The 20,959-nt window shown below is 36.7% G+C and overlaps 1 protein-coding gene across 5 annotated transcripts in view; it reads left to right on the top strand.

Moving 5' to 3' along the window:
- The window catches only part of flt3 (fms related receptor tyrosine kinase 3), a 126,188-nt gene that overhangs the window by 88,754 nt on the left and 16,475 nt on the right, over positions 1-20,959 (top strand). For all 5 annotated transcript variants that reach the window (XM_048533162.2, XM_059646688.1, XM_048533161.1 and 2 more), the window contains 11 exons: positions 3,520-3,626; positions 6,905-7,007; positions 8,296-8,480; positions 8,768-8,868; positions 13,518-13,650; positions 14,346-14,450; positions 16,890-17,000; positions 17,102-17,255; positions 18,640-18,776; positions 19,757-19,878; positions 19,966-20,088. In XM_048533162.2, coding sequence (XP_048389119.1) covers positions 3,520-3,626; positions 6,905-7,007; positions 8,296-8,480; positions 8,768-8,868; positions 13,518-13,650; positions 14,346-14,450; positions 16,890-17,000; positions 17,102-17,255; positions 18,640-18,776; positions 19,757-19,878; positions 19,966-20,088 — 1,381 coding nt within the window. The remainder of the gene's footprint in view (positions 1-3,519; positions 3,627-6,904; positions 7,008-8,295; positions 8,481-8,767; positions 8,869-13,517; positions 13,651-14,345; positions 14,451-16,889; positions 17,001-17,101; positions 17,256-18,639; positions 18,777-19,756; positions 19,879-19,965; positions 20,089-20,959) is intronic.

Below are 20,959 nucleotides of genomic sequence, written 5' to 3'. Positions count from 1 at the left end.
TTAGAACTAACAGCCTGAAAGGGTGGATAAGATGAAACCATCCAAAATCTTTAAGAAATATTTAGATGAACAGTTAAAATGCTACAGCATGCAAGGCTTTGGGCCAAGTGCTGGAAAATAAGGTGAGAGTAGATAAATGCTTAATGACCTGTATACACATGATCAGCCAAAAAACTTCCTTCTATGCTTCAGAACTCATGAAACAGTAAGAAAAATACCTCAGTCACAGAGGTTGCTTTGAACAAGACTTGGACACATTTCCTTTGGACTCAGAAACATGAGTACCATTCAGCCAAAGGCTCAATCCTCTTCATACTGTGTAAAAGACACATTTGAAATCAAGAAAGTTAGAATAGAGTGCAGCTGGCTCCCACCTACACACACACACACACACACACACACACACACACACACACACACACACACACACACACACACACACACACACAATTAAAATAAAATATAATTTAGTCCAAGAAAGCATGTTACTGTTTTGAAGTTTATTACTTTAAATATCATATGTCCATTTCCTGAGGTCACCTTGAACCAATAGCACATTCCAAACAGAAGAACATAAGAAGTAAGAATGAGAAGTGTCTCTGAACATCAATATTTCATACTTTTGAAAACATATTCAACAGATATCAGATATTTGGAACAAAAACCAGAAGTTGCTGGAAAAGCTTAGCAGGTCTGACAGCATCTGTGAAGAAAAGTCAGAATTAATGTTTTGGGTTTTGTGACCCTTCCTCAGAACTGATGGTAGCTAGGAAAATGTCAGTTTGCATCTTAGCTAGCATTTTCCTAGCAACCATCAGTTCTGAGGAAGGGTCACCGAACCCAAAACATTAACTCTGACTTTTCTTCACAGATGCTACCAGATGTGTTGAGCTTTTCCCAGCAATTTCTGTTTTTGTTACTGATTTACAGCATCCACAGTTCTTTTGATATCAGAAATTTGTTTTCTTTACATTTTCTGTTGCTCTTGTTTTAGATTTATTCGCTGAATGAGTCATTCAGTATAACAGTCGTATCAAGAATTATCAACTGAATATTTGAATCTGAATTTGAACTATATGTAGTCATCTATATCTCGAATTTGTCAGCAACCATTTATGGGATTGATAAAATTTAACAGAAATTCCCAGTTAATGTTAGTATCTAATTAAAAAAATCTAGCATTCATGTCAGAATTTTTCTCAAAAACATTTCACAAATTGACTTAATGCAAAACATTTTATTGTTTATGGCCATAGGAAGATTTAGGTATTTTAAATGGTATTTCGCTGAATTCTATATATTTACATTATTTGTTACATTTATTTATTTTGTTGTACCATAACCAAATGAGTACAAAGTGCTGTAAACTTTACTCCACAAAGGCAGTACATCTTTTACAAAAAAGCTAATACATATGTCTTTCAGGAAAGATATTCTTGTTGGCATTTTGAAGTTCTAGGTACTTAAAAGAGAAAATGTTTTATTTCTCAGGGTGACATGTTAGGCAGGGATATTAAAAATAATGAAATCAAGATATTTATGAGGAGTTAAGATACAGCACTAGAAAACAAGAACAGGCTTAAGGAATTGAATGGCCTACCATCATTCCAAGGTTCCTGTGATAAAACTTGATTTCTCTTGAAGAGCAAAACATTCATTTTATTTTTAAGATACATAAAGAAATAACTCTGCCATCAATTTTGGCATAATTATACTGTGTTATATACTGTATATACTCCCAAAGGAAGATCATGTAAGTGTAAATATGTATGCAGTTCACATTTACACAAATTCACTAGAGATAGCTAATATTTATCTCCGTGCAGATAATGCAGGTTAAACTACAATTATAGAGCTGAAATGTCCACCTAAATAATCTCAACAATTATCTTTACTAAACAATTTACTTACCACTTAATATCCATAAAATATCAAAGGACTTTAACTGCAAATACCTAGTAGAAAGTGGGCAGGTCAGGAATTAAATACCCACCTTGTTACCCCTTCCTGATTCCTTTTGATTTCAATGTTAAACGATTCACTCTGACAGACACCAAAGCTGCTTATCCAATGTTAGCAGAGTCTGAATTCATATACCCTAATCTGGATCCAAAAATTGGACTGGGCCCTGACTCAGATTTTAACTCTTAACTGAGTGAGAAAGGCAATATCGGTTTCTTGCCATATAAAGGCCAGAATGAAAAGGAGCAGGTAAGTTGATTAGCTTTCTGTTTTAGGGCCAAAGAAACTTTTTCAAGCCCCACAATATAATTTATAACTACAGTGTCTTAGATTCCCCCTTATGTTCCTAATCTGGAAGGTCATGTGCTGCACTTGGAACTCAAGACTTAGAAGCAGGAAAAGTCCATTCAGCCCTTCAGTGATCCTTTGTGGATCAAAGATCAATTCTAACTCTGCCATGAACAAATCTTGGTGACTTAGCTACCACTGTAGTTCAGAGAAAATTCCACAGACCAACAACCCTCTGAGAAAAAAGAAATTCTTCATCTCAGTCTTAAAATGGATACCTCTTCATAAATTGTGCCTCCTACTTTTAGTCACCTTCACAAGAAAAAAAATCCTCCTGATGTCCACCCTATCTAGTTCCCTCTTATATGTCTCAATATCATCTCTCATATTTTTGAACACCAATGGGTACATGCCCAGAATGTTCACTCTTTGTTCATCAGATAAGCCCCTTATCCCAGGAATGAGCTGAGTGAACTTTCTCTGAACTACTCACCTGAATGCTGTTGGTCGATTGATTTTTCTGGACACCAGCAGCTGCCTGCAGGGGCAAATAGACCAGTGGCATGTTGATGAGATCCATTGATTAAAAATACTGCAGGAAGATGAATTACTGACAGCAATTTACTAGCTGTTAATAATTTCCCGAAACTCTCAGAAGTTAGTTACTGCTATTATTAATCTCTAGTATCTATTAATGTAAAGAGAAATACATAAAAACAACAAAAAGAAGTGATGCATTTAAAAGTGCACTTTTTAATAAACTAGCAACAGAGGCATTGTCATGATGCAGAACAGGAGATATACTGAACTAATGTATTCCAGAATGCAAGCTGATGTTAGCTTTTCAGAATATTAAATTACATCAGAGAATGGCATAGTGTGGAGATCATATTGCTTCATTAGAGTAAGTGAGTCACCCCAACCCATTGCCTTTAGTTACCTCGAGCAATAACAGAAACCTAATAGCTATATCAGTTATTTATCTTGTCATGGTATACAACATGTGTTGTCTTAGGACAATAGGAGAGAAGAAAGTAAAGAATGAAATTTAAGGATGATTTTAGGATCGGTATGAATGATGCAGAAGAAAGCACAGTCCTAAAATGTTTCTTATGAGATTAATGAAGCTCACATACCAATTTCCATTTACAAATAACATTCAGTGCATTAATAAATTTAACATTTGTTTTCATGTAGAGTTTTCATTGTATATATGCTTTTTGTTTATTGTGTAATATTCTAATTCTCATTCTTTTTACTGCTTCCTAGTTATTCTGCATCATTTTGTGATCATGGTCATAAACCAGGAATCTATGAATTTTTTGCAGAAAATGAGGAAGCAGAATTTCAGACATTTTTCACTTTATATATAAAAAGTAAGTAATAATTACTGAGTTAGCACATTAATTTTCATATTAATGTTCAAGGTATGCATTTAATTTAAATTTATTTTCTAATTTAAGAAGAAAAATGTTATAGGTAATTTTTGTATCTTCTTGAAGGTGATGTAATATGGAATTAGAATGCAAAAGGTCTAAAGGAAAATTTAAAAAAGTGTTAATTTTCCTTTCGACCTTTGGCATTCTAATTCCATATTACGTCAGCTTCAAGAAAATGAACCCTTGAATACAGAACATGAAATTTCACCCAACAAAACTCTTACATTTTTCTTAGTGCAGAATTTTTATTCAATGTTTATACCTAAGAAAATGCCAGGCCTTTGGTAATTGACAGTGTGGAGGCATTGAATTTTTTAATGACTTTATTCTCTCCTTTTAAATGTGTTGACCTTTGCTGAACTATTGTTTTCTCGTAAATCCATCTATAGTGAGCTACAATCTACAAAGAACTGATGTCTCTCTCTCTGAGATAACAAGGTGTAGAGCTGGATAAACACAGCAGGCCAAGCAGCATCAGAGGAGCAGGAAGGCTGATGTTTCGGGCCTAGACCCGAAACGTCAGCCTTCCTGCTCCTCTCATGCTGCTTGGCCTGCTGTGTTTACCCAGCTCTACACCTTGTTATCTCAGATTCTCTAGCGTCTGCAGTTCCTACTATCCCAGACATCTGTCTCTGTTCACTGCTTTTCTGCATGCCCCTATCATTCTTCCTACCATCCAATTGCTGAGGTTGTTCACACATCTAGTCCTTTTCTAACTTGGCCTTTTCTTTCCTGACATTTCACCTTCTATTTTTACCAGCCTAAGACTTTCAACCCATCTTTTCCAGTGGTTGTATTTTCTTAGTTTCGGCTACTTCACCAGCTCAAAATCCATAAGATACTGGGACTTTGAATTTGTCCAGGACACGCTGATGGTTCTTTGCTCTGTCCAGTTAATTCTAATGACCCTACATTGAAAACAGTAGAAGCAAATTACAGCAGATGTTGGCATCTGTACTGAAAACAAAAACACTGACGATCTCAGTGGGTCAGGTCGCATGCATGGAGAGTAAGCAAGCTAGTATTTCAAATCTGGATGACTCTTCATCAGAGTTGATGTGAAGCTTCACGTCAGCTCTGATGAAGAATCGCCTACACTTGACATATTAGCATTGAAAACAGTACCCTGGTCAAATGGTCATTTTGGAAGTGTGTGTGAACATATATTCTGGCGTGGTGGACATCGCAGATGAGCTGTCCTTATTCAATTTTAAGAGACATGTACAGTCCAGTTAGAGTCCCTGGGTATCAATTAGGAGTGAAAACATATTTGTTTTGCTGTTGTTCATCTGACTGATACTGTCTCAAAGCATTTTGAGGATTATCTATATGGTTTAGTGCACCACAGTGCCATTAACTGCCAGACTAGACTTTGTGAAACATTGAGTCAAAATATTGCAGATGCTGGAAATATTACTTTAAAACCAGAAAATGCTGAAAACACTCAACATTTATGGTGTGGGAAGAGGAGTTAATGCCAGAAATATTAGCTATATTTCTGTTGCCACAGATATTGCCAGAAATATTGACTATTTTCAATAGTTTCTTTTTCTACGTGAGAAGTATTTATCCTGAACTGAAGAAAATATTTACTTGCTTTTGAAAAAATAACCTTTTTAATTCTGTCAGTTCAAGTGTTTAAGGTACAGGAATTATAATGTTAAGGCTTTAGGCAGAAGGGCTTAGAAATTCCACCACAAAAGCAAAATAGTGTAGATGCTGAGAATCTGAAATAAGAACAGGAAAAGGCTAAAATGTCTCAACAGCTTCAGGCAGCAAGTATGGAGAAAAAGAGAATTTGAGCTTTCTTCAGAAGCAAAGAGAATTAGGAATGTGAGAAGAACCAATGATTGTGTCCAAACATGGCATGAATGAATATATTGCCATGTGAAGGCAATGTGAAGAAAGATAAGATTCAAGCAAGATAAGAATCAATCCAAAAAACCTTGGAAAGGAAAAATTGTAAGAATCAAAAGCGCATAGAACAAGATGGAGGCAGAGCTTATGATCTAAAGTTATTGAACTTGAGGTTCAATCCAGAAGTCTGCAGCACAATAAGTTGAAAGATTAATTCTGTGATTCTATAAAATTCTGTCTTGAGCTTGCATTGAACCCCACTGGAGTGCTGTGACAGAAGGGTCAGCATGGGAGTAAGGTGAAAATTGAAATGGCATGAATAATTGCAGGAAGAATAGGGTGCTTTGCGAAGTAGTTATCCAGACTGCAATTAGTCTCCACTGTGTAGAGAAGACCACACCAAGAGCAAGAAGCACAGTATGCTAAATTAAAAGACGTACCAGGAAATCATTGTTTTCACTTGGAAAAGGTATTTTGAGCCATGGACAGTCAGTAGGGAGGAGGTTAAAAAGGCTAGTATTGTATCTCCTGGCTTACATGGAAAGGGAAGTAAAAGACGTTTGAAGTGACTGAGATGAGAACTAAAATATTGCAGCAGGAATGGTCCCTATGGAATGCTGAAAGAGGAAGGTGGGGGAAGATATGTTTGGTGGTTGTGTTACGATGGAGCTGGCAAAAGGAGCAGGGGGTGGTCTATTGAATATGGAGGCTGCTAGGTAAAAGGTGAGAATACAGCGTCAGCTAGGGGATAGTTCTTTAACTATCACCTTCACTATTGCTCAAATCCAGCCTGGTATACACAAGAGCATTCAGTCCCACAACCAACTCCAGTTGAGTTCAAACTGGCTTTTCAAAATGTTCTTTGTGCATTATTCAAAGTGGAAAACACAAACTGTCTCTGCAGTTTGGAACATAACCCACGGGTGGTGGTTTGCTGCTGAGCAGGGAGTTGTCACCCCCCAATATCTTTGTCATCATAAGAGATCACAAGCTAATTGGTTTCAAGTTTCTTTGACACCTTTAGGTATTACATCCCATTGCTCCCACAAAGATTATTTTACACCTGCAGTTATTGCCTCTGTAGCAGTCCTCATTTAAACAAGTATACACTTTGGAATTACAAACTAAAACACCATAGTATTTGGAGGTTCCAATCCATTGTTGTAACAATACAATACATGTATGATGAAATCATATCGAGAATCAACTGGTGAAAATATGTAGAACATCAATCAAATCCATGGATTTAAGTTTTGTTTCCATCTTAGTTTTGTTCCCAGCTTAGCTAAATCTGATAACCTCTTTGTAGGGCCTCAAACAAGACAATCTACTAAATTTGTAAACTGTTTCTTCTGTAGAGAAACCATCTCTAGAACTTTCATCAGGAAAAGATAACATTTTCTGCAACTCCACAAGCTATCCATTAGCCACAGTGAGTTGGAAAAAGTGCAATGAAAAATCGTAAGTAAAAGAAACAAGATGTCACTTCAAAGCTCAGTTACATTGTTGTTTTTCCCCCTGTTGATTGTGAACAGAATTATTTTTGGATCTATTTATGCTATCCTCACTATTCACAGTAATTGCAGGAAATCTGATTTTAACAGTCATAATCATGCATTCTGGAAGCACTAATATGGGCACAGCTTTAAGCTCGTTCTCATGGTGTGTAAACAGTCCAAATGCTATCGGGTAGAAATTTTTAAATCGAGAGATGTCCAGAGGTGTTATTACACACTTCTGGAGTAGATGGAATTTGAATCCAGGTTACTGGCTCAGAGTGAAAGACACTGTTAGTACACTATAAGCACCACTTGGGGTGGGGTAAATATAGATAAAATTGAAAGTTTGTACACAATGCAGGACAGTAGATAATGGTTCTTTTCAACCCCACCCCCAGCTTTTTGGAATAAAATAACTCATTTTCAATTGTGCTAATAAAATTACACCAGGTTTCCTTTCTGAAATGTGTTAAGGAATAAAGCTTTAAAAAACAGATGTAAATGAAACAATTCCGTCACTTATGTTGTATAATTGTGTTGGTTCATGGAGGATTTTAGATTTGTGATTCTGCAACTGAGGTTTTAATAGGAATATAATTGGCAATTTCTATCATTTTTAGTGCAGTTTCTGTGTAATGTAGAAACTAACTTTCTAAAAAAATGCATAGTGTCTGATCAAAAACAGTGACATAATTCTGTGTTTTAAGCACAATTTGGAAGAAGTTTCTGTCATTTTTTTGAAGATTTTTATAATCATGAAAAGCCTTTCAATATAATTGCCCAGTTTCTAACCTAGGGCTTACCAAACTTTTTCCCTCTGAATTTTGCATCTTGAAAGTTGTATGCCCCTTGGTGAGACCTGTGGGATTGGAATGGTTGGCCAAGGGGAGAGCAGAACTCAGTGGCGGTATTGCTGAATCTCAGCTCAAAACCCCCAAATTTCAACTTGTCACCCTACCTGGGCAATCAACTCTTACTTTAAGGAAGTCCTGTTTTAATTATTATTACAAATATTACAAATGATTACACATGCACCCAAGTACTTCAGCGGTGCAGTTTTTCTACCATCAGCTGATTTTATCTACCTTCTCAAACTTTAAACTAAATGGTGCAGCAAATGAAATAAAAAATGAGTGTTTCCAAGAGTAAGCACTTGACTGAATGACTTCTGACATGTAAAATTAAGCTGATACATGTAGGTTTAGCCATACAGATTTTTAATGTGTCCTTTTCTTGTTGTTGCATTCAAGCTGCATTGAAAGTGAAAATATAACTGAGGGCATTCAGACCAAGGTGTCGGATGGAAAAATGTTTGGGTCCAAAAGTATACTGAGTGTAATGGACGCAACGGTCACGACGGGTGGGTTTTCAGTTGAGTGCTGTGCAGAGAATGCTGTAGGCTCAATCTGCAAAAGAAGCTATCTTCCAGAGCAAGGTAATGTCGTCAAGATTGTATAATTCTTGAAACTATACTAATGCTAACATACTGATCTAATTATGCTGCAGCAGTTGCACAATATTGTACTGTACTGTCTTGCTTTAATACATAAATAAATTGAATACATAAATGATGTATTTAGAGGGCTGTAGAGATAGGACTGGGGAATGGGATTAGCTGGGTAACTCTTTCAGGAGATGGTACAGACATGATGTGTTGAATGGTCTTCTTCAGTACTGTAACATTCTACGGTTCCATTATCCTGCATATATCCTTTTTTCCAGATAAAATGCAGTTTTCAAAGACTATTTTCTACACGACAATTGGAATTTTTGGACTGGTTACAATCCTGTTTTTCGCTTTCATATTCCCTAAATGTCAAAAGGTAAATAAGCACCTTTGTAAATGAATAATATGTATCTAAATATAATATTTTATGTACACAATATGACCAAGCTAAAAAATCTTGTCAATTCTGCCACTGATATTTTGTCTGCCTGCACTCTGAAATGCTTACTCAGATCACAGACAAACAATTTAAATCTATTTGACTGACAGTTTAGAGATTTGTCAAAGATGCATAGGGTATGTTTCAAACATTAATCAGTTTGTCTATACTGATACATAAAATATGAAAAGGAAGTAAGTTTTAAAACAACTGTTTGCATCTACTTTTGGAAAGCAACTTTTTTTTGGTGATATGTACCTATATAACTTGCAGAGAACAATTTACTGTAATGTTTTCTTTGTATTTCTCACTTTTTTTTCTTTTTCAGCATATCTTTAACATTGACCACACCTAGTAACCTTTGATATTTGACTTGGCTCTCATAAAAGCAAGAGTGTTTGTAACTACGTAAAGCACTGTGTGAGAATAGATTTGGAGGCGATATGTCGACTTGCATGTTTCACAGTCTGCCCTTGTAGAAGATGTTTCATGTTAAGGCACAAAGGGATATTTTTAGCTTTGCTGGTGTAAAATATTCACTCAGCTGCCTGATTTCAATTGATTTAACGGGAATAAAAATGGAATGAAGTGAATAACATGCAGCCAGTTTAATATTGTTTTGGAAAACTCGGGAGAAATAGGAGTAAAGCATTCAGCCCATTGAGCCTGCCTTACCATTCTAGATCATGGCTATTTATCTTCACAGTGACATTTCCCTGCATGATCTCCATATCCATTAGTGTCATTAATCGAGAGAAATCTATTGATTTTTGAATTGAATGATTGAGCTTCTACAATCCTCTGGGATGGGTAGAATTCCAAACATTCAACAGTTTCGGAGTGAAGAAATTCCTCCTCTTCTCAGTTGTAAAGTGTATAACGCTAATTCTGAGATAATGTCGCCTAGTTCTAGACTCACTGGACAGAATAAACATCTTAACTACATCCACCTTTTCACACCATGTAAGAATTTTGTAATTTTCATTAAGATCATCACTCATTCTTCAAACCTCCAGAAAATAAAGGCAGTTTCCCCAATCTGTACTCATAGGATCCATCTGCTTTCCCAGTGATTTGCCTAGTGAACCTTCATTGCTCTTGGTCTATGGGAAGTGTATGCTTCTGAAGAAAAGGAGATCACAACTGTACACAATTCTGCCAGTGGAGTCTGAGGCTCTATACAGTTGTAGAAAGACATCTTTACTCCTCTTGCGATGAAGGACTATACCATTTGTTTTGGTTATTGATTGTAGCACCTAAATGTTAACTTTGAGTGAGTCATGAACAAGGAAACATAGGTCCCATTGGTCATCAACACTCCCTAAATTCTCACCATTTAAAAAATGCCTTGTCTTTCTGTCTCACAGTGGATTACACCATACTTGTTCCAATTATATCTGCTGTGTTCTTGCCCATTCACTTAGCCTGACCACTTTGCAAAGGTTTATGGGTGAATTTCTTGCCAACGATTAAGATTGGCAAGACCTTTAAATGGTCAATTAACTACCACATAGTGGTCACAGCACACCACCTCCTTGATCACCTACCTTCCCAATAGTTGGGAAAGGTGGTTAATTTCCCAACTGGGAATACTACGGAGACCTGTCTTTGGATTGGGATGGCCTTCCAGTTACCCAATTCTGCGTGCAACTAAAGACTCAGATCGTGGTCAATGGAGAAGCCTCTGAATATCCCCCATCCGCTTCTCTCTACAAGGCCTATCCCACAAGATGAAACAAAATTTACCTTCTTGCTGCTGGATCTCCCTAGGAATGGGCCTCACCTGGTGGATTTTGGGACTCAGAAGTTGCTGACCGCTGACTGACCGGCATTTTTGCCAACCCAAGTCCCCAGTGTTGAGGCCTGCATCAGGGTGACATATGCACCTTTGCTGTCTATCAGCTCTTACTGTGGTGATCTGGTGACTTATTTCACCAACAGCGGTGGCATGTTAGTCAACAGCTATCCCTCACACTTAGATAAAATGTGGAAAATTCCCCCAACACTTTAGGATGCAGCCCATCTGGTCCAATGTATTTCTTAAACTTCAATCCAATTAAGTTTTCAATTACTACCATTTACTACCTTCTTTATGTTCCTCAGTCTCATAAGTTCCTTGGTTATCTAGTATGTCTAGAAGATTTTCTGTACCTTCCTTCATAAGGACCATAACCAAAAATTGACTAATTATCAGATTTGGGGAGTTTCATGGATGTTCTCCATGATCTGTAAGTGAGCCGTCTCATGCAGTTCTCTGTGTTTCACTTGTGTCATAGTGCACTCAGCAGTGGCAAACGTTGATAAATTGAAGTCCATTCTTCCACCAGGGCCATTATCAGGCAGATGATAGGCCTCCTAAGTGGTGAGCGGAATCTTCCAGATGCCTGCTTTGATTTTCATTTTGGGAATTGTCACTAGTTTCTATACATTGCCTGGGAACTGCATAAAAATGGGATGAGGTTATGTAACACCTATAGGCCCTTTGCTGCTCACCAGAAGGAGTATCCACATACTTTTAAAGAATCCTGAAAATTAGTTGAAGACCTTAGTTGTTTTCGTATTCATTATGAGTCTCCCTCTACATATTTATATCCCGGAGCATGCTTAATGTTAACTGGGAAATCTCAATTATTTAATATCGATAGAATTGGGTCTTTTGGTCTCTAACCAACTTTCCACCCAAAATGAAAGGGATGTGGCAAAAGATGGTGGTCCAAAAACAATCCACCAACTGAGGCTGAGGGGAGACTGATAGAAGTCCATAAAATTATGAGAGGCATAGATACGGTTGACGGTCAGAGTCTTCTTCCCAGAGTTGAAATGTCTAATATTAGGGGTCATACCTTTAAGGTTAGAGGGGAAAAGTTCAGAGGAGATGTGAGGAGCAAGCTTTATACACACAGCATGGTAGGAGCCTGAAATGCACTGCTAGGGGTGGTGGTCAAGGTAGATACGATAAGGGCATTTATGGGGCTTTTAGATAAGCACATAAATATGCAAAGAATGGAGGGATATGGACCATGCAAAGTCATAAGGGATTAGTTTCATTTGGCATCATGTGTAGAAATATACATCATCGGCCAAAGGGCCTGTTCTTGTGCTGTACTGTTCTATACTCTATGTTCAATGTTCTAACCTGGGCAAATGTGATAATGGTGTATTACAAGACACCCAGTAGTTTTTGAAGAATTTAGTTGAGGTTGAGTCTGGGGAAGGTGTTCCAAATCTTCTTTGTGGTGTTTCTCTGGACCAAATTACTTTTACCTGATAGGGTAATTTATACTATGGAGATTGCATTGAGATTCTACAATGGTCCTATTGACACAATGTGACCCTAATATCCCAAAGTGTATCTGGCACTCCCTTGACTCTGGCAAGTACTTCATCTGCCTGATAAAAATCATTCATATCAACACGCATGAGCAGAACAGAAAACTCATGTGATCAATTTTATGCCAATTTCAAGTCTTCATTTCTCAATATTTGCCTTGTCAATTCCTAATATCATTTTGAATACTTCTAATAAGTCATTATTCTGTCTCTATACAGTGTAACACAGCTCTATTCTGACAGTCATACCTTCTGATTTCTGTCAGATATTACTTGCAGCATTCAACATCACTTTTTGCTCCAGAATTATAGCATTGTAGGTGCAATAAAGAATTCAAAACTAAGCACAGCATTCATGATATGGCTCTATCTTCGACTGTCAACATTCATGACTGATTTTACAATTCTGATAAATGATGTAATCTTATGATAAAATTCTTATAACATCAAATGGGCTCAATTTTAAAACTTAGTCTTCATAGGTGAATGTTTCCAGTCATAAGGTTTCTGTTAGTATCACTTTATAACCAGCCGTCAGAAATGTTTGAAGGTATTTCATCTTCCTCACGTTTCTCTCTGTGTGCAAGTATCTGACTTCAGCACAGCACATCACCCGAGAGCACAACAAGTGATCTCAAGAGAGATACTGCATACAACCCCAAAATTGTGCTATGATCATGTGCACAGATTTATTTGTTGATACTTAAGATCTCATGAAGTGGCTTTGAATAGCTTGTCTGTTTTGTAGCAAAAGAATACCACTAAGTTAAGTGTGTTACCTGATCTCTGTTGACACTTTATGGCCCCTCCTCCAGAAAATTTCCAGATGTGTTAATGGAGAGTGCAAATAAATTGCTTCATATGAAAAAAAGGGGAACCAGCAGGACAGTCAATACTTCTTTGCTTTCATATACTTGGATGTATGTGGTTTGCAACTCCAACAGCAGATAACACTTTAGCCGTTCCATTCTTTGTACACTGTTGTTGCATGAGCTACCTTAATCAAGAAAGGACAAGGAAGTAGAGAGATGTGGTATCCTAAAATAGATTAACATTCTTTCCAGATCGTGCTGTTTGTAAAATGACTAAAGACTTTGCTCGATGCTGTGACCCCAGTAGTGTCACAGTTTCCCAATTGTGTTGAGAGTTCTATAATTTTATAACACAGCTTTTATGATATGATGCGTCATGGTTCTTGGTATATCAGAAGTTTACACATTGATTCATGTAAAATCTCATTCTGATCTTCATTTCAGCAACCTGGTTATGAACAGCAGCTCCTCATGATACAAGTTGTTGGATCGTCTGAGAATGATTATGTTTATGTTGATTTTACCCACACTGATTATGATCCAAAGTGGGAATTTCCTCGTGAAAACTTGGAACTGGGTAGGCCATCTTTCTAATGCCTAATACAAAGTCACTATTTCCACTCAAACAGCATAAATGAATCTAAGGTGACAAAATAAGACAGGCTACGCAGCTCCAGTGTAATTTTTTTTATATCCAATGCACTTAAAGTAACACAAGTCATTTTGTGACATTTTACTGCAAGCGTAGATAAAAAGGGAACAACTTTCAAAATCTTAATTATTTTAAAACACTGACATTATCATTTGGCAGTTCGGTGCTTAACTTGCAAGCAAAATAATGAAACATAATTAATTACCAAGGACTATTTAATTGGCTGTGCAGATTCAACAGATACTTAGATTTGAGTGATTAGATCTGATTTTGATCATTCTTAATATGAAAACGGTTTCTAAGGAAAATTAAATCAATGAATTATTTCAATAATGCATAAATGCATTTTGTTCCTTGAAAATGTATTTATTTAGCTTTAAAAGTGGAGCCAGTATCATTGAATAAAAAACACAAATTGCTAGAAATGTACAGTAGGATAACTTTATCTATAAAGAAAAAAGGTCAGTCATGTATATGTAACCAGCACTCAAGCATAAAATCCCAATTTACTTCATTACTTCCTTTTTAATCTGAAATTAGATAAAATCCTTTATATAACAATACATACTTACTGCAGAGAAATTTGGTATTATTCTTAGTTAATCGTTTGTGACCTGCAGGGAATGTACTTGGCTCTGGTGCATTTGGAAAAGTCATGGAAGCCATGGCATATGGAATCAATAAAGCAGATGTCCCTGTCCAGGTGGCTGTGAAGATGTTGAAGGGTATGTGCAACTTGTGCCAAACTGTTCTAAGTAGAAATTTGTGCTAAAAATTGTATAAATGTTGACTCTCACTTGGGACTATTGTTTTAAAATATTAATTAAATTCTATGTTCAGTTGATTCAATTTCAAATTTTTGTCATTAGCCTAAATATTCCAAAAAAATAGAGCTATAACTTAATGAGCATATACAGCATTTTACCAATTGCAAGTTTTTACAGTTTTTATTTCAGAATATATTCAATTAGTATATTTTTTGAGACAGTTATGTCCATATTTGAATTGGTCTTGACACTTCTAATTTCCTTCAACGTAGCAGCCCTAATTTTAGCAGATATTCAGATGATGCCTGGAATTAAAATAATCTTATTGTGGGACAGAATACAACATTGGAATTTTGGAGAGGATTTTTGTTATTGAGGATATCACAGTAAATAATGAGGTAGATAGCACCAAGGCATCAAATTTCAAATAAGACTAATGTGAAAGATACCAACACCACATAACCATTTTAACACCTACCAATTGGTAGCTTGGAAGAGGAGATATATAAACATACAGTATTTAATCACAGGGCTCTTGTGACACAGTAGTGGTGTTCCTGCCTCCCATGCAGGGAAGCTTGGCTTCAAGTCTCACCTACTTCATATTTGTAATAATATCTCTGAGCAGATTGATTAGAAAATATCTGCAACATATTCTCAATCCCATTAATCTTAAACAATTTCTAATAAACAGATTAATTACTTTAATAAAGTTTTAGAAGTATATGACAACAAATTTGCAAAAAGTGATTTAAATGATTTGATATGACTCCTGTTAGTTACCTGAAATAAAGACCCCCTGCTCTCTTTAACCTGAGGGTCATCACATCTTAGGTGAGGGGAGAGGGTAAGAAGGAGAGTCTTTCATGGTAATCTCAGCTGCTGCAGGAAATTAACCCAAGCTGTTGGTATTACTCTGCATTACAAACTAGCTAGCCAGCAAACTGAGCCAACCAATCCCCACTAATGAGCTGAGAAGGTGCATTAATGACAGAATTGCTGTCTGATGGCAATGTTTTTTTCTTGAAGATTTTATGTCTTAATCCTAGAATGAAATAAATATTTTGAAAATGTAATTTAACTTCCTAGAAATTTTGGCGTTTTATTCACTCATGGGATTTGAGCATTGTTGGCTTGGCCAGAATTTATTTCCCTAAGCTTAGTTGGCCTTGAGAAGGTGCTGGTGATCTGTTGTTTTGAATTGCTGCATTCCATTTGGTATAGGTACACCCACAATATTGTCAGGGAGGGAGTTCAGGACTTTGACGAAGAGACACTGAAAAGAGAATGATATATGTCCAAGTCTGTCTGATGAGTGGCTTGGAGGGGACTTGCATGTTCCCATGTATCTTCTGCCCTTGTCCTTCTACCTGGAAGTGGTAATGGTTTTGGAAAGTGCTTTCTAAGCCTCGGTGAATTTCTGCAGTGCATCTTGTAGATAGCACGAAGTGCTGCAACTGAGTGCCATTCGTGGAAGACTTACAATGCTCCTGCTGTAGATCAATAGCATGTAAATACCTAACACCTGGTTCAAATATGCCTAAAAAGCCTTCTTTTTTTGCTTTGTTCTATGGTGGACTTCGCACTCCCGAACAGAACTATGCATGCTTATACGTGTCTCCCGCATTTCCCGCAACTCATCACTCACACCTCCTCCACCATTTTGACTCTGTGCACTGTGCAAATAAAGAATGCTATGAATCACCTGTTATCTTATTAAAATTAAAGGCAGGTTTGATCCTAAACTGGAGGAGACAAAGTTGAAATATTCAGATATTTATGGGGTAAAATCCAAGGCAATGTTATGTGGCTCTTTTTTCTCTTTAAATATATAAGAGGTAAATAAATATTTTTCATACTAAAGATAGCTAGCAATGTAATATGTTTATTAACTTAGTAAGTTTGTTAGAGTAACATTTCTACAAAAGTCTAGATCTGAATTAAAATTTTGATTACCATTATCAACTTAAATGCCATCACTGCAGTTTGAGATTTTGAAGTCAATTTTTAAAATATGCAGATAAAAAGCTGTATAATTAACCTTAACCAAAAGCTGCTGGAATATTCTAAAAATAGAGGAAGAAAATTACAAAAAGGCAACTGCCATTCTTACCTGGTCTTCCCTCTGTGTGTCTTCAATCTCACACTAACGTGGTTGACTCTTTACTGCTGTATGGAGTGGTCCAGCAAGCTATTTATGTTACCAATGCTTTCTGGGCAACTTAAGATAGAAAATGCATTCCAACATTGTCAGCAACACCCATATCAAAGAATAAATTCAAAAACTTAAATTAGCTGTGCAAACAATTCAAAAAATGATCAAAATCAAATCATGCTTTGTAAAATAATTTAAATCAACTCAGTGTGGACCAATAAATATTTTATTATACTTAAAAGAAAAATATGAGCCTTCTGAAAAAGATGCCTTGATGTCTGAACTGAAAATGATGATTCACATGGGGCGCCATGAAAACATTGTGAACCTTTTAGGAGCTTGTACTATTTCTGGTAAGAAAATTTTCCTTGAAGCTTAATTCATATGTCTTCATATTTAAATCATGCTATTTACTTACTTACCCAATTGCTTACTCAAAATCTTAATTTTTTAGGCCCAGTATACCTAATCTTTGAGTATTGTTGCTATGGAGACCTTCTTAACTATTTAAGAAATAACCGGGAGAAATTTCATAAGACATTGACTGATGTATTTGCACAGAACAATTTTAGCTTCTATCATAATCTTTACAACGATCAACAATTCAGGTAAACTAAATATTTATCTAAGGTTGGTATTATTCTTTTCCAGTGTCCTAATGATTTTTATTGTGTTTGTTATGAAAAAGCATAAACATATAACTAGAAAATATTTTATTTCCAATTTCCAAAATCAGTGATAAACACTATTGGACTGACCAACATATAAATAAGGTATCATCAATCTGATTGAAATTTGCCACTGAATTTTCAATTCACTAGTATTCTGTGAGTGTTAGTATGGCATAGTGTTAAACCTTACCTGATTCAGAAGGTAACACGGTGTAGAGCTGGATGAACAGAGAGATCCAGGAAGGAGAGGTCCACTTCACCAACACCTTCCACCCCAACTTTAAGTTCACCTGGACCATCTCTGATACCTCTCATTCCTTCTCTGTTTCCATCTCTGGCAACCACGTAGAAACCAATATCCATTCAAGCCCACTGACTCCCACAGCTACCTAGAATACACCTCCTCCCAGCCAACTTCCTGCAAAAATGCCATCCCCTATTCCCAATTCCTTTGCCTCGACCGCATCTGCTCCCAAGATGAGGCATTCCACTCCCATACATCTCAGGTGTCCTCGTTTTTCAAGGACTGCAAATTCCCCCCCTCAGTGGTCGAGAACGCCCTCAACCGTGTCTCCCGCATTTCCCGCAACTCATTCCTCACACCTCCTCCCCGCAATAACAACCAAAACAGAATCCCTCTCATCCTCAAGTACCACCCCACCAACCTCCAGATCCAACGCATCATCCTCTGACACTTCAGCCATTTGTAATCCGACCTCACACCAAAGACATTTTTCCCTCCCCACCCTTCTCCGCTTTCTGGAGGGACTACTCTCTCTGCGACTCCCTTGTCAGCTCCACACTCCCCTCCAGCCCCACCACACCTGGCATTTTTCCCTGCAACTGCAGGAAGTGCTATACTTGCCCCCACACCTCCCCTTCACCCCCATCCCAGGCCCCAAGAAGACTTTCCACATCAAGCAGATGTTCACCTGCACATCTGCTAATTTGATATACTGCATCTGCTGTTCCTGTTGTGGCCTCCTCTACATCGGCGAAACCAAGTGGAGGCTTGGGGACCGCTTTGCAGAACACCCATGCTCGGTTCACACTAAACAACTATTTTTGTCACCATACTCTCCATTACTCCTGCCATGATAAGGAGGGGAAAATTCCACCCATTTTCCCAAACAGCGAGACTGACAACTTTTAAATGAATATCATACAAGATCCACTGATCAATTGTGAATTGATTACAAGCAGTAATAAATGCTTATTTTGTTACTTGATATAGGTATTTATTTTGCAATGGAAAATATTTGTTAGTGGGAATGGGACCTATTTTATAAAATAGAGTTTCTTTGTTCTCTGTTTTGAACAGCTACAAAGCTGGACATTGTGTGCAAAATCAATCTTATGTACCAATGAATAGAGAACCTGATTCTGGGATGTTGTCACAAGGGTGTGATTGTGATTTACTATTCCATGAGGATGAACTAACATGTCCATTAAATACAGGTAAGAAATTTTGTCTGTAATTCTCAAGCAATTGATTCTGTCACTCCAAGGATAAATGCTGTGTTGCAAAATAGAACACAGATGACATTGTAACGGGTCTGTTGTTTATTTGAACCAAATGGAAAAAACCATAGTCAAGGTCAGTGTTCTATTTACTGCATATGTAACTAGTTCACATGGTATCTTACACAGTTTAGGCGGGAGCATCCACTCTTATTCAACACATAAGTTTAATGTTCTAACTATATAATATATATATTAGACTGCAATTCAAGTATGTCAGCTGTCACGGAGAAGCATCAAATCAGGTTGCTTTTTTAGTGGAACAAAAACAGAAAGTGCAGGCAAAACTCAGCAGGTGGCAGAACGTTCTGACAAGGGAACTTCAGACTTGAAACATTAAATCTGTTTTTCTCTCTACAGGTTCTGTCAGACCTGCTGAGTTTCTCCAGCATTTTCTGTTTTTGTTTGCAGTTCTTTGTGTTTATTTTAATGATGCTGCTTTAGTGGCTGTGTTATAGGTAGATGCACTGATATGTGAAGCAGGTTCATGAAAGTGGAGCAGAGGAAACCTAGAGAGTTCTCGGTGTAAAACAGTAATATATACAGTTTACTGTAGAATGAATGAAGACCTTGTTGTGGAGTCACGAATAGAACATTTGCCTCAACAAAATTTGCCCTGTAATTGAAAACTTTTGATATTTATGGTAGGTACTCATTATATTGAAACAAGTTTGCATCTCACACCACACTGTCTCTCTCTCTCTCTCTCTCTCTGTCTCTCTATGTGTATATATATAAATATATCCAATAATCTCCCAACAAACTTAACTGTTCTCCAATGTAACAAATAATTACTTAAGACTTAAAGATGCCAAAAAATTAAGTGTAGATTAATATCTACAGAGTAGCATATAAGAAATTATTTGACAGCCAGTCACTTTCAATTACTCAATCATTTTGAATATTTCTCTATCTAGAAGCTGACTATCAGAATGCCAGGAGATATGAAGATGAAGATTTGCATGTTCTTACTTTTGAGGATCTCCTGAGCTTTTCATATCAAGTTGCCAAAGGGATGGAATTCCTGACTTCACAAAGTGTATGCTTACTTAAGAAGTCTTTGAATCAAATAACCAAAATTGTAGCTTTGTTTTTTCAAAGTGAATTAATGATTGTTCTTTATTAGTGTATTCACAGAGATCTGGCTGCAAGGAATGTGTTAGTTACCCATGGGAAAGTAGCAAAAATATGTGATTTTGGACTGGCCAGGGACATCATGCAAGATTCTAACTATGTCGTAAGAGGCAATGTAAGTCCATGTTCATGTTTGTTTCTTGTTGCCATCTCACCTAGTGATTCATATATACTGTAAGTAATTTTAGGACTTGGGGACAATGTAAACTACGTGATCGTAGATTGTCCATTTGTTATACAACCCTTGCATATTTTTTAATTCACTTTGTGATGCAGGTGATGCTGACTGGGCAGACGTTTATTGCTCATCCCTTGAGAAGGTGGTGGTGAGCAGCCTTCGTGAGCCCTGCTGTTATCTATCTATCTATCTATCTATCTATCTATCTATCTATCTGTTTGTTCATCTGTCTTTCTGTCTATCTATATCTATCTATCTGTCTGTCTATCTAATCTACTTACCTAACAACAATGTAAAATTTGTCTCCATTTTCCTGTCTATTTTCTCACAATGTAAAGGAAAAGAAGGAGAGATATTTCATTGGTGGCCAATTGACTGTTGTCAACTTTAAAGAATCAAGAAGTTTTTTTTCTTTCCTCTGTGCTCCCTTCCATTGTTTGTTGCAAGATGGCAATTAGGAGTAGGAATTCTAATTTTGTACTCTAACCCAACAGTAAGATTTTAATAATTGTAACTGTTCCTACTGAGATTAAATAATTCAGCTCGTGCTGAGATTAGAACCTTTGAACTTTCTGATTTACCCCACTATTGACCAGTAAAATTACAAGGTAAATAAATGGTTTAAATGAGTACTAACATTATTGCACAAATGTTGGTAATTTGAAGTAAAACAGAAACTGCTGGAAATATATAACATGTGTATTAGTATTAGTAAAATGCAATGCAAATTAATATTGCTAATTTGACCTTTTATCAACATAAAACATAGAACTGTACAGCATAGGAACGCGGCCTTTGGACCGAACAT

The sequence above is a fragment of the Stegostoma tigrinum genome, chromosome 6 (assembly GCF_030684315.1).
Source record: "Stegostoma tigrinum isolate sSteTig4 chromosome 6, sSteTig4.hap1, whole genome shotgun sequence".
NCBI classification, from domain to species: Eukaryota; Metazoa; Chordata; class Chondrichthyes; order Orectolobiformes; family Stegostomatidae; genus Stegostoma; species Stegostoma tigrinum.
Note: the sequence above shows the minus strand (reverse complement) of the source record. Positions and strands in the feature narration are given on the sequence as shown.